The sequence below is a fragment of the Olea europaea genome, chromosome 15, assembly GCF_002742605.1.
Source record: "Olea europaea var. sylvestris chromosome 15, O_europaea_v1, whole genome shotgun sequence".
Lineage (NCBI taxonomy): Eukaryota > Viridiplantae > Streptophyta > Magnoliopsida > Lamiales > Oleaceae > Olea > Olea europaea.
Window position 1 is genome coordinate 23,455,493 of NC_036251.1, and position 17,817 is coordinate 23,473,309.

Genomic DNA, 17,817 nt, shown 5'->3' on the forward strand with positions numbered 1-17,817 from the left:
AAGTGCACATGTGAAAAGGAAGATTGAAGTGAATGACCTGGCAGGGATTCCGTTGCACAAAAGCTTCAACTCTGCAGTTGTTGAAGCAGGAGGTTATGAGAATCTTAGTTGTGTGGAAAAGGACTGTAGCAACTATATTGAAAAAGTGAGGCGGTTAAAACTTGGGGAGGGAGATGCAGCAGCAATACAGTCTTACTTTTCAGAAATGCAAGCAGAGTGCTCGGGATTTTACTTTAGCATTGATCTGGACGAAGATTCAAGGCTGAGAAATGTTTTTTGGGCAGACAATCGATGTCGTCAAGCATATAAGGAGTTCAGGGACATTGTGACGTTTGATACAACATACCTCACTAATAAATATGATATGCCGTTTGCCCCATTTGTTGACGTAAATCACCACGGACAATCAACGCTTTTTGGTTGTGGTTTGTTATCAAATGAGAACACAGATACTTTTGTTTGGCTATTTATGACATGGCTTAAGTGCATGCACAGTCAAGCGCCACATGGAATAATAACCGATCAAGACAGGGCCACGCAAAATGCAATACAAATAGTTTTCCCTGATACGAAGCACAGATGGTGTTTATGGCACATTCTAAAGAAATTGCCAGAGAAGTTTGGTTACCATGTGGACAAGGGATCTATATGTTCGACTATACACGTATTGGTGTATGATTCACAGAATGTCGAAGAATTCGAGGCCGGTTGGAAAATAATGATAGATAAATATGAGTTGGAAGACAGTGAATGGTTGTCAGGTCTTTACGAAAATAGAGGTCGATGGGTTCCTTGCTTTCTAAAAATATCGTTCTGGGCCGGAATGTCATCAACACAACGATCTAAGAGTATGAATGCCTTTTTCGATGGATATGTGCACTCGAAAAGATCGCTGAAGCAATTTGTGGAACAGTATGAACGTACACTACGGAACAAGGTGGAGAAGGAGTTCCAGGCTGATTTCAAGTCATTTTCGCAAATGGTTCCGTGTGCAACGACGTATGAAATTGAGCAGCAATTTCAGGCAGTATACACAATTTCAAAATTTAGGGAAGTGCAACAGAGTTCGCAGGGAAGGTATATTGTGACATCATATTTACGACGGATGTTTATTCAGGGTCGACCTACGAGGTATGCGACGATGTGCTATGCGGGGATCGACGAAAGAGAAAAAGATTCGTAGTGTTATTTAATAGGAAGAACTGTGACATTGTCTGCACTTGTCACTTGTTTGAGTTTCGAGGAATTCTTTGCAGGCATGCAATCGCAGTACTCATCCGTAATGACGTTCGTGTACTCCCAGACAGGTATGTACTTCGAAGATGGAGGAGAGATGTTAGTAGAGCACACATCAGGGTCGCTGTTAGCTATAGTGGATTGGTTAGCACTCCCGGACAGTTGCGTTATGATAGAATGTGTCAGGCTTTCGCTACCATTGCCGATCTAGCTGCAGAAGACGAAGGTCGGACTCATGCGATTATGGAATGGATAGGAGTTCAAGAGAAGGAACTCATGAGTTCGAGGTCAATTAGCGGAAGCAATGTTGTACTGCAACGTACTACTCAAGTGTCATCGAACAACATAGGTTCGCAAAAGAATGTAAGTTGCACAGTACTGGACCCTAACGCGGTGAACAAGAAGGGTGCACCTAAAAGAGTTCGGAGAAAGGGCCCGTTAAAGTCAACGTCAAAGAAGGCAACGGTAAGTTCGCGTGTTACCTTCTGAAGTGAAACGGATTCCTAACATATATATCTCCTAACATTTATATCTCATTCTTTCGATTGTACGTGCAGGCTCCATCGAAAGGCAAAAGACCAACTGCTAGGCGTACTTATCCACCAGATGGTGCATCGTCCATTCAAGCTCATCAACAACATGATTCGTCAATGTCCATTCCGTTCTCCTACTCGCAGCTCTTGTTGGTAAGTAACTTTAATTTATCCCGTTCGTAGGTTTGTTGTGTCATTTGCGCTTTCCTATTTTGATGTAGGGTGACCATGATAGCCAAGTGTTTCCACAACAATTATCGAGTTCCACACCGATCCATCCGTCCTCGACCCATCCAACATTCAATTCTTAAGGTACGCATTTATATTAAACCACGTTTCTTTTTTCCTTTTTTTAATCCATAATTTGTTCTTACATTGATGTCCTCTTTTATAGTAGGTCATGCACATCCTTACTACTATCCAGAGGAATGGCATCAAGGTGGCAATGAGTAGGTCATGCATTTTGTTATGTTATGTTCATTGGGGCAGATGTGAATCACCCGGGGTCGATGGAATTGTTGGCATTCCCGGCAGATGAGGAGGCATTCTGTATAACTGGTGACAGTTATAACTACAAAGATGAAGATGCAAGGGTAAATGCTTCGAGCCATGATTGTTTGAAGATGGAAATTGAAGGTCTTTTGCTGATCAGTTGGGAGACAAAAGTTTTAAATTTGATGACAGAATTTCCATCTTCATATTCGAATTCTGTAAAGAATTTGATGAAAAACATTTTGCTTCATATTCGAATTCTAGGTCAATTCTAATGTTAGAATTATGGTTTATTTATCTGTTTTTCTGTCCTCGGTATACTCTGGTGATACTGCTGTTTAAATGCTATGGTTTATGAAACAAAGTGATAATAGCATGGCTCATCCTATCTATAAGTATTGCATGTTAGAAATATATGGATTTTGTATATTCTAGGTCAATTGGTTCGGGTGCAAATCCTGACCGCTTGATTTATAATCTTGGAGAAATATTAGAATTCAAGATTTTGGTTTTATCTGATTCTTGGAGTGTTCAATGGAAATCTCTCTTTCAATTGTAATCTATATTCGATCTGTTGCTGGAAGCTTTGCTAATACGTTTATTCTTTCGTGGTTTGCCCTTTGATTCTTATGCAATACCTGTTTGTAAATTAAAAAAATAAGAACATCCTCCGGAAATTTCTCCTGGGGCTTTCATATTTTGGTATGTAAATGTGTAACTTGCATGTAAATGATCAAAATCTAGTCAACTGGTCCTAATTGTGAAGCAGCAGTATGTTTTTCATTGGTATTTTGGGTCGACTAGGTTCTATAGATGTGTTATTAGCTAATTAGCTTTGCAAACAACTTAAAAGTTTTGAAATTTTAATTACTGATTACCTTGTTAAATTGATCTGCAGGAAGAAAATCAGACATTAAAAAATGAGTGGAGATGTAATGCCATGTTATCTATCATAAATTTAGGTCCTGAATGTGTAGAAAACAGCTATGGACATGGGCCACAGTTTAGAGAAGAGGAGTTCAATGCGACTACAAATCTCAGAAGTTGTCAAAGCGGAGGCTCTATTGCCGTCAGCAGATAAGAGTTTACAGTTTCAGGACAAATATAAGGTTCAACAACCATTTGGCAAGCCATACGTTGATCGACATTGTGAATTGAGACGAGGTACAAGTATTGAGCATGAGATCCAATCTAATTCTTCAGAGATTGAACTAGAAATGGCCGTGTAATCTCTAGGTGAAGGAGATTGAACTAGAAATAAGCAACAAGATTGAAGCAGAACCAGAACCAGAAATAATCTCAAAGCAATAATGTGTGGAATTAACACCAGAAAAAAGGAAAATATATTACATCTCCAAAGTTTAAAGTACATAGTTCTGTTGCATGCTAAAAACCTCTTCTCCTCTGCATCTACTGGATTGGAGGAGATAACAATAAAACCAACAACCTAACATTGACTCTGCTAAAGCTAACACTGCTAACACAAACAAAAGATTCGATATAACTAAACACAAATGCACCGCCAATCAAGCCGGCCCCTTGCCCTTGGTGTTCCACTCAGTGTTTGAATTTCCCGTTCGGATCGTCACATTCACAAAAATGTGGAGTTCTTGTTCATCGTTTAGCCGAACTTGCGACTGAAACATGCGGGACATATCATCAACTGAATCTATCGGATCCGGTTTCGGAAACATAACACCAACGTCCTTGGCTTTGCCGCTTGATTCCCCTTCTTTGCACCACTCCCAGAAACCACATTTAAGACTGCAACATTTGAAGAATTTGCCTTTGTTGGCTGTAGCCCGTTCTACCTCAAACCACTTCTGAAAACCTTGGTTACACGTTGGACATCGGACTTTTATCGGGCATTAGACAAAAAAGTGGGCTTTACTCCTACAGCTGTGACATACTCCGGAGTTCTTTCTTGGCATTCTACAATGGGAATCAAGCACCAAAAAGATAAAGTTATACGATACATAAAGTTTTTCTTTACATTAATCAACTCTCAGCATTACATGTTCGAGCATTTATACACTTTTGAACATGAATGAAGTCGCAGCTATGCCGCATTTCGAGCCCAGAAACCAGTTTGGACAAAACTACAAACTTTATGCACTTTGGAACATGAATGAAGTCTCAGCTATAGATATTTTGGGATACAATAATAATATCAACAATCCACGACATTCACTTATCACACTAACAACAAAATTTCTACAATAGCAGGAACAATTCTTCAAGAACCACTTGTATAAAAAAAACATAGTTTCGAAAGGAAGCCTGAACGCCAAACTCATCGAAAACAGGAAAATTTCCCAAATGTTTAACTGACCCAGATAATCTTCAACAAGAACAATAGCAAAATTCGTGTTGAATGCTAGTGTGTAGTACATCAAACGGCACCATAAAGTTGTTCAAAAAACGTACCTTCCTGTAAAGCCCCTTTCCTTAATATTTTCGTCGAATTGATACTTCAAACCACAAAATTGCTGCTGCCGTTCACGACAATTGGGGAAAATTTGAGAGAGGGCTTTTTCTTCTAGTGTGGCGTCGGAAACCCTCAGCTGATTCACTAGAAAGTTATATACAGTAGCCGTTCATGACATTTGGGGAAATTTTTAGAGGGGTTTTTCATCCGGCATCTATTTCGTTTCCTATAAGAGTTAAAAGAAGTAAGAGTTTAAATTTAATATCTCCCTGTGTTTCTAATAGCGTGTTTCTTTCTAATAGCGTGTGTTTTTAATATAACGTGTTTCTTTCTGATGCTCCTTTCCATTTTTACCCTTTCCACCTCGCATTGTAAGTCCACATTGTACAAGTAGCATTCTCCAAGGGGCAACTAGTAATTTAGCTCCTTGTTGGTCAATAAATACGGCCGTCTCCTTCAGCAATAATCGGCAAAATTCTTCTAAACATCAATTGAAAATAGCTATGAAACACAAGCTAAATTACACATAAAAGTTTGTTTTTACTTAATTTTTTTTTACTACAAAAGGAAGGGAAAAAAAAAAAAAAAAGAAGAAGAAGAAGTTTGGGTTGAGGGGACTTCCCCTCAATCCGCCCATAGGGATCCATGTGCAAATCACCTTGTAGCATTAAAATATTCCCCCCACATAATAAATATGGCCCCTCTGGGGTAAGATTAAAAATCAGATTTTTAGTAGATGATCTGATTGCATCAAATTGAAGATGAGTGAGCCCCATGCAGCTCCAGTCAAATTAGAGTGACCAGAAGTGAAATTAAACCCATTTTTATATTTCCCTAATGCACCTGTTTGTTTTGTGAAATAATTTCAGTCAAATCGGCGACATTTCAACGCCGCCTCCCAAACAGACCCATACCTGTTTTCGTCCCCAAAATCCCCGAAAATTCATTCTCCTCTCCTGCTACATTTTCGCTGAAGGTAAACCTATTTTCCGCGATTTTCTTCGTTAGATATTTATAGATATTATTCACCTCAATGCAGGACTATATTGCAATTAATTTCATATGGTGATTATGTTTTTTTAATTTGGGATCGGCCGTTATCAGATCTGCTTCTGATCGCCGTTCAATTTAGTTTTAGGATTTCCTTTGCTTTAGAAATTGAGTCCCTATGTTTGTGTATTATGGAAAAAACTGGTTCATTATCCTCATTATCACTTGAAAGGCTAAATAGTTTCAAGATTCCCGGCTACTTCATTTCTTAGTCTGCACTTTCGTGCCAAGTTTGAATGTATAGGTTTTCTTCTTTGTGAAACGCTGGGCGATTCATCTGATTCAAGTGTTTTTTTTTTTTTTTAATTATGGTTGTAGGATTTTGAAGTTGATTGATTTTAATGGAGGGTGTTGGAGGGGATGGTTCCTCAGCAGCAGCTGCAGCACTGAACCAACGTAGACATGAAGTGTCAAAGCTTTTCCAGTACTATTTAGATAAATCTACCCCACATGCTCTATATCGGTGGATTGGTACTGCCATTTTATTATTTGTTTTCGCCCTGCGGATCTACTATGCTCAAGGGTTTTACATTATTGTGTATGGACTGGGGATCTATATCCTGAATTTGCTCATTGGCTTTTTGTCCCCTCTTGTTGACCCTGAGCTTGAACCTTCGGATGGACCTATGTTGCCCACTAAGGGTTCAGATGAATTCAAACCTTTCATTCGCCGCCTCCCAGAGTTTAAATTCTGGTATGATTTATAGCATCGTTTAGATTGTTTTTCTAATATTCTGTCACCATGAGGTTTGACTCTAGTCTGATATTAATTTCCTGCAGTTATTGTGGTATGCTTGTGACTTTTGCTTTACTTCTACTCATTTGTAAATTTAAGTTTTTTGAGATGGCAATGGAGTGCAGCCACAATAGGGCATTTCCTCGCTCAACTAGGGAAAATCTCAGTATTTACTCTTATTTGATTTATTATGTCCATTGTCTTTGCATTGTGGTAAATCGTCTCTGAAGTCAATGTCTTATGAGCGGTTGTTTTGTCAATAGTCAAATTATGAACGGAAGCTTTCAACTTTTTTTTTTTTCCCCTCATTTTTTTAAATGTAATATTTCTTTCCTGGGTCTTTCTAAAACATTTCTTGAAAATCTATTGTTGACATTGCAAATAATGCTTTCCTTTAAACATGGCATATTCTATTTCTATACTTTTGAAATGGCTTTATAGAGCACCTGCTAATTGCATCTTCTGCTCTAGTAATGTCCAATATCTGGATCTGGATTGAGTTTCTGGGTCCTTTTCGTTTTCCAGGCTAGATATCTCCACACCTCCCATATATTATGTGAAATTATTATTAAGTGCTCGTTATTAAAAAAATTTAGTTACTGGCTACTGCTGTACAGCGTTTCGGTATTTTTTTTTTTTTTTTGCTTTCACCACACTGAATCTGTAAACTTGCTGTATTATGTTGTTGTTTACTGTATACTCATGTTAATATCTAGGGTCTGTTCGGTAGTGATTATGAGAATTAATTTTTTGACCGTTAGAGAGAAAAGTAGGTCCCACTTGTGAGTGAAGAACTCAAAAATGACGCCTTGAATAGTGAAATAATGGTCCAAAAATTGATTTTTTGGGGTAAAAAATTGCTACCAAACGGAGGCCTAATATCCTTATATACAATTTAAGGAAAATCCCACAGAGTGATGCCTGATAGTCATAATGTTTCTTATTTATATGGTTCAGGTATGCCATCACCAAGGCCTTCTGTGTAGCATTGTTTATGACCTTCTTTTCGGCTTTTGATGTCCCCGTCTTTTGGCCCATATTGTTGTGCTATTGGATTGTTCTTTTTGTACTTACAATGAAGCGGCAAATTATGCATATGATCAAGTACAGATACATCCCATTCAGTATTGGAAAGCAGGTGAGCTCCTTTAAATATTGCTAACCTTTTTATGATTGTTAGTGTAGCTTTATTAGTACTTGAGCCAGAAATGAACCAAACTGAATGGAAAAGGATTTATATATAGTTGACCCCATACTTATTTGATATAAACTTCTTGTAGCCTGTTGTTCAGGCTTACTAGTTAAGACTGCTTTAAGAGTTTCTTAAGGTCTCGTTTGGGTTGTGGAGTTGCTGGAAATTTGGGTAGACTTGTAATCTAGATTTCATGAAGTGCAACCGAAGACTGGATAAGCTGGAGTGGTTATGAGTACCAATTAATGCTTCAAACCATGCGCTCGTTTTTAAGTTTAAATGGTTATTTTTTGCATTGTAACAGAAGTACAGTGGGAAAAAAGCTTCTGCTAGCACCAGCAGCTCCCGAGCAGACTGAAGTTCTCCTGGTTAAACTAAATTGAATGCAGAGAAATTTAGTTGATGGGAGTCATAGGAGGGGGCCGAACGAGAAATCAGCAGTTGCTTTGCAGATTTTAGTTAATGAGATTTGTATTTATGTTTCAAGTTTAGAATGGACCTGAATACAGAGTTAGAAGAATTATAGTTCAATTGTGCGCCGTTAGTTGATTATGTTTGTTCATTAACGTTAATCTTGTGTAGTAAATGATTCTTTTGTGGGACCACTAATTAGTGATACATGTTCTCTGCCTTAAAGCGGGAATTTGTTCTGTGTTTGGCAACATATGAGAGATAAAGTAAAGGCACAGTTCTTGTCTGGTGTAGCTACGAATCAAAATTCTAGTCGATTTTGATAAAAGTAAATGAAATGTATGGTTGAAAATTTGATTAAAATTGTTAATTCTATTGTATATATTGTCAGAATTAATTGTTGACTTTGATTTGAATATTAATCTACAATTTAAGTTAAATCAGACATGGACAAATAATACTCAAACTCAGGGATAATCAGTTAGGGTCAAGAGATGGTCCAAAAATGAGAGGATCGCAAAGAGAGAAGTAATTCGAGGCTATAAACATATTATACAATGTTTTCTGAAGTCATAGATTTATACTCTTATGGAAGATATATACACAACTAAAGAACGTCCAACCCGCAATAAAAAATAACAAATGATAAAAGAGAATTATTTCAATTTTTCCGAAATAAAGATTCAGATATTGAGCCCCTTCTAAAACGAGTTGGTGCAGGTCTTAGCAAACCTCTTCCTCCAATCATGTTCTTACTCAGGAATAGAAACAGCCTCTTCATTTGATAAACTGTATGACCAATTTACCCTTTTCACTCTATTAGCCCCCGGACCTTAACACTTGTATTCGCCATGTAATAATACTGAACTGTCACGTAATACCAGAGTAGAAAAGCAAGTTCCGTTAGTAAAAAAAAAAAAAGTAAAATTAAATAAATCATGATATGTACCTTCCCTTGTTTTGGTCTCCCCAAACGTTCCATCCTTCCGACTGTACAACACTGGACATGTATGACAGGGCAAACACGACCTCGAATAGGAACCCCATGGTCTTCCGAGTAGAGCGCCTCCATTTCCGTTTCCAGTTATTTTACAACCTAAGAACACAAAGCCAGTATTCTCAGTCGGAAACTCTCTCCTTTGTGCAGTGATGGCTCCTTTTCCGCCCGAAATTGAATGAAGATGGCACCTCTGTCCATACACACTTTTAAAAATCAAATATCACTTTAACATATGTTTGATACATTAAATTGAACATGATTAAGGATCCATTTGATTGAGCTTCTATTTCTGTTTCTATTTCTTATAGAAGAGTTTTCTAAAAAAGCTACCTTAGATTACTAACAAGAAAGCACTGTCAAAATTTTTTCTAAACATGTTCAGGACGCAGTTTTTTAGTCTCGGAACTAAGAAACGACTAAAAGCCAAAATTCTTACCAAACGAGTCCTATGTTTATTTGATAACTTACTTCGAAAAGAGAGGCTGCATTTCCAAATGTGAAATCAGTAGCTCCTTTAATGTAACAATTTTTGTAGCAGTGTCGACCGGATCATCTAGTAGAGTATCTTGATAGGAGATGATTCTGCAACCATAGAATGCAACCCTATCTCCAGTAACCCTCAATGCAACACGTTTGCCACTTTTTCCATATTTATTCTGTAAATAATCCATCATCGATCGGATTATGAAATTATTTGGCAATCACCAATATACTTTTTGACATATTTTGGAGTACCTGAAATGTTAAATATCGTCCAACAAAATCGGAAGCTGATATTTTGACTGCTGGAGAGTGAGAAAGCATATCTCCATCATCGATCCATGAATCCATGTTATAACAGTGGTCGAGGCTTGAGTTCCACTCGGTGTAATGCAGGGCTTCTCAGAAGGCACAACAATAATTTCTCTGCTTGAGTATAACATGTTGGAAAATTAATAGAGTGATGACTTTAAAAATCAAAATTAAACTTACCAACCTTATCGAAGTTTGTACAGAATAACGGCAAGGAAACAAGTTAAAAATATTTCACCAAATAACACCAAATGAAATGGATGCAAAGTCGAGGTAAGAGTAGAACTCTTTGTCCTCAAGTCGATTTTGCCCCGCAAAAGTGCCTACGAATGATGGCAATCAACTTTTAAGATGCAACGACTATCCTCTTATGTTAATAGCACTCCAAAACACAATATCAGAGAACCAGAAAGGGATTTTGTACTCCTTTTTATGAATTAATGAAGAAAACCAAATTTTATGCGAAGTTTATATAGAAATTTTGATAGAGAAGAGGAGAGAATGTTATGCTATGATTGCATACAGAGCTGGACCTGATGGGAGGCCCAAGAAGCCTTCGCTTCAGGCCCAGAATTTTAGTGGGCTCATTTTTTCACTTTTCACTTTTATTTTTTTATTTTTTTCTTATTTGAAAAGACCCACTATGCCCATGCGTTCAAAAGAAAAGACCTCCAGACTCCGAGAAATCAATGGCAAAACCTACATGTTCAGCGGTGGTGGTCGGAGCTAATGTGGTGGCCGTCCTCACCGATTCACCGTCAACAATCCACCTCTCAATTCACCGCTCCTTTTTGTTTAGGTTATGTCTAAAATCTAAATTTATTTTTCTTCTTTCTTTCACTTTCCTGCACATAATATAGTATTTCAATTTTTTTTTCTTCCCTTAATTTTAGGATTTTGGGGGTGTAATTGCTGTTATAATGTTATTGGCTGATTTCTTCTTGCGGTTTTCAAAATATGCTGCTATGCTCTATTCTTCAACTTCATCTATAAATTCCTCTTTTTTCACTGATTTTGAAATTTTGAATCTTCTGAAGGCATTTTTGATTTTCCTAGCTTTTAATCAAATATTCGAATGTAATTTGGAGAAAAAATAATGGACTATTTTGATGGCAAAGCTCTACAACAGAAGAAGAGAGTGTGAAAGGTTTTTATTTCATTTCAAAGTTGAATAGGGCTCACTGGCTTAATTTTATACAAGCAATTCAATTGCTTAAAAAGTTACGAATGGTTTCAAGAAGGTTTTAATTTTGCTTTTAGCTGAATATAAATGGGAGAAGAAGGGTATTTGTTTTGAGTGTAATTGGACAGAGCCTTTGGTTATGATTGAATCCATAAAGACAAAGGAAAACTTGCTGGACTTTTGCATGATATAGGCCTTGGAGCTTTTAGCCACTTGTTTGAACATGAGTTTCTTCCTATGATTCACAAGGGATTAGAATGGTCTCATGAGCAAATGCCTGTAGACGTGGTGGATCATATTGTGGATGTGCATCATATTGAAATGGAATCCGAGGCTATAAAAAGAGTAAAGGAAGTGATACTTGCTAGTTCGAAAGGCAATCGAGTTATTGGTTGTAGATACCTTATTGAAAGCAAATAATTATCTAGAGATAGCATCTCATATACATGATCCTTCACAATATTGGAAGTTAGATGACACAATAATCCAAACTATTGAGACAGCTCCAGACCTAGAATTAAGGAATCAGGGACTTGATCCTTCGTATTCGTCGAAGAGATTTATATTAGTTTTGTAATGAGTATGCTATTTAAGAGGAGCAATTAGACAATTTTAAGGATGTCACTCCACAAGATATTGTTTGTTCACAGAAAAGTGGTGGAGTGGCACTTAAAGAAGAGGATGTTGCAGTCTCCAAGGTTTTTATTTCTTACATGGAAATGATTAATAGTGAGGTTATTCCAAAAAAAGGGGGTGGCAAGGTTTAGTCCCAATCCCAAGTAATAAAAATAGAAATTGGGAGTTAAGAAAATAAAGATTTTATCATTTTCATTTTGCCTTTGTTCTATGGCCTTTGCTGGGATATTATTTATGGACTGCTTTGGGATCCCTACAACTTATTTTTTGCCTTTGCTTTTTTCACTTTTTCAGTAATTGTTAGCTGACAAGTGATTTGACTCAAATACCATGGCTCCTAAATCTGGATCTGGAGCTTAAAAAAAGAAAAAGAGAGAGAGAGAGAGAGAGAGAGAGAGAGAGAGATAAAAAAGAGTAGAAACATTAATTTGAAGTCAGATTTGATAAACGAATAAATACTTTAATGAGAAGAGAAGGAAGGAACACCAAAAAATTTATTTGTTGTTTTATTGTTGATTTAAGTTAACAAATTTAATTCCGTAAACTTTTAATTTTTAATTTTATTTTTTTTTAAAAATAGATTGTTTGCTACGACTTAGGGCCTAGAGCCCAAATTTCGAAGTTCGCCTCAGACCCCATGAAGCGGCACTGATTGCATATTATTGGGATGAGAAAATGGAGGTTTCAAAGGTTTTATTTATAGAGGATGAGGAGTTGTGAGTGAAGTATTGCATATCAAATATCGCAACTTTCTGAACAGAAGCATCACTTGTTGCTAATCTGTTTTCGGCTTCTCGCTCGAGCGCTAACGTCAAAATATTTACAAAATTTCTTTCGCCCACTTGTCACTCAAACGATAGGCGAACGACAGAGTTAGGCAAAATTTTAGGCCAATTTTTCTCTAATTTTATTCCAATTTTGGACCTCAATTTCTTATTCATTTGGAATTGGTTTTGAGACTTCAAATATGCCACGACGATCTACTTGATGAGAAGTACAAGTTGGTCTATTTAATTTGTAATTTGACCATCGGATCAAGTCGGAATATTTGGCTACAATTGACACTAAAGTCAATTTTCCTATTTTTATGCTTAACCAATTCCAACATAACAATTATTTCAAATAAAAAAGAAATAAGAAAAAAAAGAGCTAATGATATGTTTGATACGAAAAATTAGATAGTATTGGATGGATAATCAAAAAGTACATCTCTCCACCGCCAGACTACTTCCAATGGAAACCCTATTCCACTTGAAACCAAAACACGGGCGGTCCTTAGAAGACCAAATTTGACAATATTGTTTAAGTTTGACTGGTCTTCTCACCAAGAAAAGGGCAAAAAAAAGAAAAAAAGAAAAACGGGTTTCTTGCACCATTACTATGACTATTGAGTGTAGGGTATAAATCTCTTTAGTGTAAGAAATTTAGAACAAACCTGTATGTTCCAGGCTTGACCCAGATAAAAACTAACTCCGAATTGCTCAATGGAACGGAATCAATAGCATCCTGTATTTTTGTGAAGTCTCCTTTGCCAGACTGATCAATCCTAATAATAAATGGCAGTGGACATGTCTCGATGACCAGTACTGCTTGAATTTGTCATGATTAAACAGCAAAAAACTTTCACCATTAGCATAGCACAACCATAAATTTTCAATGATTTAGGCCTATGTGCATTTTTTGGGTCTAATTCTCACACTGGAGCTGAGACACTGGCCATACTTTCACGGGAGGCAACAGTGAGAAATTTTTTACAATGGGTGAGAGGCTTACTGAGCAATGTCACGCGGATGCAGAAGACCATAGGTCGACTTGATCGTCCCAACAGAGCAATTAAAAGCGTCTATGGAACGAATTCTTAATTCTTAATTAGAAAAATGAGTTTCTGAACTTATGAAGAAAGGGTGTGACAAGTAATTGGATTATTTGAGTTTCTTAAGGTTGTGGGCTTACCATAGAAGGGTATCCGGATTCCGGAGACATGGTCAACGAAATTGGTGGCTGATTACTTATGATTTAATCTAAGTTGGTGAACTACACGTAGGAATGTATCAGCACTTGCCCCACAACACAAGGGTTTTTCTATTTGTACATTAAGGTTGACACCCCAATGCATAGACTTCCTCACGAGAGGGTTATGGGCCTCCCTCTTTTGAGGGGGTTGTAAACCCAGTGTCTATGTAGACAAACTCGTAAATAAATGATTGCTTTGAAAATGTGCAATACTCAATCTCGTGCGTTGATATTCTTAAACTTTGCCAGTCTCTTTTTTGAAAAGGATTCAATTGGCATGTCTTTTGAAAAATCAAAAGTTCTTTTGAGTTTGAAAAGTTGCTTTTGACACGTTTAGATAATTTTCTAAAGTGTTTTGTTTGATTATAAGATAATGTAAAGTAACTTCTACAAGAACTCTTCCATGAGTAGAAGTCTTGTCAAACGAAATCTAAGTCTTTTAAAACAAGTTAATGGGTTTCCAGTTAAATGAAGAACGGCAAATTCATGAGCCGCGTTTAATATTTTATGAAAGCATTTTCGTGGTTGTTGGAACGCAAAGAGTGAAAATTACTCAAGTTGATGACGGCTCTTCATTCCTAGCCACCTACCTTAACTTATATTCAAGAAGTTGCTTAACCATTATCTTGCAGAAGTGGATGGTTTTTTAATTATATTTTTGTTTAATTAATAACAAATTAATGGTCAAACATTACTGTTTATTAGTTATATATTCTGATCAAATGGATCTAAATGAGGAAGATGAATCAAGTCATTAGCTTGTAAATGACACAATTAAAATTTAAAGCGTATGATTAGTATCTTCTTAATTCTTACCGTGAAACGGAAGTAATACTGTAATACTATTACTAACTTTCTTGTTCAAATTAATGTCGTTTCTTTTTAACATATTTTATCAGCTATTATAATCTTGAATTCTCCAATAATCGTAACTATTATATACGTCGATCACTAGTGAGTACCTAATGATTATTATTTGTGAGTGCATTAGTTAAACTCCCTCATACAATATTCTAACCTTTCCATGAACTGGTTATTGGTAAAATGAGCTGAAAGGTATAATAAGCATACCATGTCTCGATGTTGGATCAAGATCAAGGTCAAAATGTTTAAAAAATTGCTAATTCATAGAGAGCTATTCGTAACCACCCAAAATAATAATAATAACTAGTCACTGTCACGTATGTCGCACGAATTTTGTATTTATCGTATTTTTATTAGTGTATAAATTTTAGTTTTTTGAAAAGTTTTTGAAGTAATATCTAGAAATATTTCCATGATATAAGAAAATGATTGCAAATTATTTTTACAATTGCAACAGTATTGTGTTATTTAGAAAAAATATACTTATATATTTCATGCTTGAATAAGAAATATACGAGATTATACAAACTATTTTGTCTGTATTCTTTGATAGTGTCGATATGATTGAGTTGAATGTGAAAATTATATTTCTAAATTTTGTGTAATTCAATATTGGAAAAATTGAAGATTGAGCACAAAATTATAAATCGACTTGGAAATTCATATGCGTTTTATATTTTGTCCTTCATATATTTTAATATTTATTTTATGATTATGTTGAAAAAAATAAAAATTTGAAATTTTTTTCTGACATTCGATTTGGTAAGTGAATGTATAGTATTTTGCATTCTCGATATTTTTAAGTGCAAAAACTGGTATACGACAAGCTGCAAATACGGTAGGTAGCATATATGGTCAGCTGCAAATATGGTAAATTGTCTGCAAACACGGTAGGCTGCATATACGGTAAGCTGCAAATATGGTAGACATCATATATGGTAAGCTATAAATACGTTAGACAGCATATATGATATTGAAATTTATTGTAGTGGACGAAACCAAATTCATTCATACCGTATATACACTTTACATACCGTATATGCAACATATTGTATTTACGCATACTGTATTTGCAACTTACCTTATATGTAGCATACCGTATTTATAACATACTGTATTTGCATCATACCGTATATGCAGCACACCATATTTACAGCATACCGTATTTGCATTATACCTATTTACAATATACCGTATTTGTATCATACCATATAGATAGCATCCCGTATTTACAACATACCATATTTATATCATACCGTATTTGCACATATTGTCTTTAGATACCGTATTTGGCAGATATTGATTTTTGTAATTCAATATTATTTTCTTTTTTATAATTATATTTTCGGGAATTTAATAAAAAAAGGGGTGATTATGAAATTGCTAAATTTTAAATATGTTTTTTTTTGTTGAAGATAAAAAATGATTTTTTATGCTATTTGTAAAAAAAAAAAAAAATTATTGTAATTTTATTAATGTAATAAAAAGATTTATTGCGATTATTTAAAATTTTTTTAACGCAACACAATAAATCTATACTTTTAACTTGGTGACTACAAAAGTCTTTTGTGTATCAATAAAGCATTTTCTATTCGAACAATAATGCCAAATTTTTTAACATCATGCTTTCATTTTCTTCTTTTCACAAGTTTTACGTTTTTCGTTTTTGTCTTCTTCATTTTTTTAGATTCTTTTGTTATTAGCAATGATTATTTCTTTGAGTTTTTTTTTATGTATTATATTGAAGTTAAACTTATTTTTGTAATTATATTTTTTATTAGATTTAATGCATATTATTTACGAATAAAATAACAAACTAAACAAATATTAAGTTTCATGATTAAATTAAAAAAAAAAAAAAGAATCACTGCATGACTGCACAAATTGTATTATAGCATATACGGTAAGCTATATGCATATTGCTATAATATAACCAAAAAAAATTTTGTACAACAATAATTTCTCATTATATTATGCTGTACATTGTATTATAGCATATACGTATAATATGTAGTATTTTAACTATAACATATAGTATTACAGCATACCGTATTTGCACATACTGTTTTTAGATCAATCACCAACATTTGTTATAAATAAATCCAAGTCCCATGTAATATAGTTTTAGTTCATATTAATTTGCACAATTATATTCCTAATAGAGACATTGCAGTGGTTTAATTTGCTATAGAATGACTTCAAAGTTATTTTGTACCGATATAAGAAATTTCAAATGTATAATATGTACCACTTCATAATTAGTCCATTTATTCTGAAAAGGGGAAATAGAGTCATGAAGCAAAACAAGAAGACGGGACATGAAAGTCGTAGTCTGCATAAATGAGTGAATTCTCTTTTTATAAGCCATTCACTTTAATAGTTGAACCAATTTCATTCCCTCTCTTATTATTGAGCCCATTTCATTACTTTCTGTCAATTTCATTTCTCTCGATGAGTCAATCTATAAACAAGCACCATAGAAGGCTAGTACGTTTAAGAAGATAAAATCGACCAAATTCAAATAGCTCTTCATATGGATCCTTAAAACTAACATGCAAATTGTCATTTACAATGCTAAGAAATTAAAAAAAAAAATCTATTGTTAAGAAGGGAGAAAAAGAAAAATCATTTCTTGCATTTTGATCAATTATTGGTAAAATAACCTTTCCATGAACTGATTATTGGTAAAATGAGCTGAAAGGTATAATAAGCATACCATGTCTCGATGTTGGATCAAGATCAAGGTCAAAATGATTAAAAAAAATGCTAATTCATAGAGAGCTATTCGTAACCATCCAAAATAATAATAATAATAACTAGTCACTGTTACGTGCGTTGCACGAATTTTGTATTTATCGTATTTTTATTAGCGTATGAATTTTAGTTTTTTGAAAAGTTTTTAAAGTAATATTTAGAAATATTTCCATGATATAAGAAAATGATTGCAAATTATTTTTACAATTGCAACAGTATTGTGTTATTTAGAAAAAATATGCTTATATATTTTATGCTTGAATAAAAAATATACGAGATTATACAAACTATTTTGTCTGTATTCTTTGATAGTGTCGATATGATTGAGTCGAATGTGAAGATTATATTTCTAAATTTTGTGTAATTCAATATTGAAAAAATTGAAGATTGAGCACAAAATTATAAATCGATTTGTATATTCATATGCGTTATATATTTTGTCCTTCATATATTTTAATATTTATTTTATGCTTATGTTGAAAAAATAAAAATCTGAA

At 34.8% G+C, this 17,817-nt stretch overlaps 2 protein-coding genes and 1 pseudogene across 2 annotated transcripts in view; 2 read left to right on the forward strand and 1 right to left on the reverse strand.

The window, feature by feature from the left end:
• Positions 1 to 2,080, forward strand: part of LOC111411416 (protein FAR1-RELATED SEQUENCE 5-like) — a 4,133-nt gene extending 2,053 nt beyond the window's left edge. The window contains exons 2-5 of the mRNA XM_023041951.1: positions 19 to 1,131; positions 1,257 to 1,701; positions 1,794 to 1,922; positions 1,991 to 2,080. Coding sequence (XP_022897719.1) covers positions 19 to 1,131; positions 1,257 to 1,701; positions 1,794 to 1,922; positions 1,991 to 2,080 — 1,777 coding nt within the window. The remainder of the gene's footprint in view (positions 1 to 18; positions 1,132 to 1,256; positions 1,702 to 1,793; positions 1,923 to 1,990) is intronic.
• Positions 2,081 to 5,547: 3,467 nt separating this feature from the next.
• LOC111410546 (protein RER1B-like) lies at positions 5,548 to 8,364 on the forward strand. Its single transcript, XM_023040952.1, has 4 exons — positions 5,548 to 5,665; positions 6,058 to 6,433; positions 7,433 to 7,613; positions 7,972 to 8,364. Exons 2-4 carry the CDS (start codon positions 6,081 to 6,083, stop codon positions 8,023 to 8,025), a joined length of 588 nt encoding a protein of 195 aa, XP_022896720.1. The 5' UTR covers positions 5,548 to 5,665; positions 6,058 to 6,080; the 3' UTR covers positions 8,026 to 8,364.
• Positions 8,365 to 8,599: 235 nt separating this feature from the next.
• On the reverse strand, positions 8,600 to 13,614 carry LOC111410547 (annotated as a pseudogene).
• Positions 13,615 to 17,817: the final 4,203 nt, after the last annotated feature.

Excerpts from the sequence above, each read along its gene's own strand:
- LOC111410546 (XM_023040952.1), top strand. The coding sequence starts at position 6,081 with ATGGAGGGTGTTGGAGGGGATGGTTCCTCAGCAGCAGCTGCAGCACTG. Across the intron at positions 6,434-7,432 it reads CTCCCAGAGTTTAAATTCTG|GTATGCCATCACCAAGGCCT; the intron begins GTATGATTTATA and ends TATATGGTTCAG. Across the intron at positions 7,614-7,971 it reads CATTCAGTATTGGAAAGCAG|AAGTACAGTGGGAAAAAAGC; the intron begins GTGAGCTCCTTT and ends GCATTGTAACAG.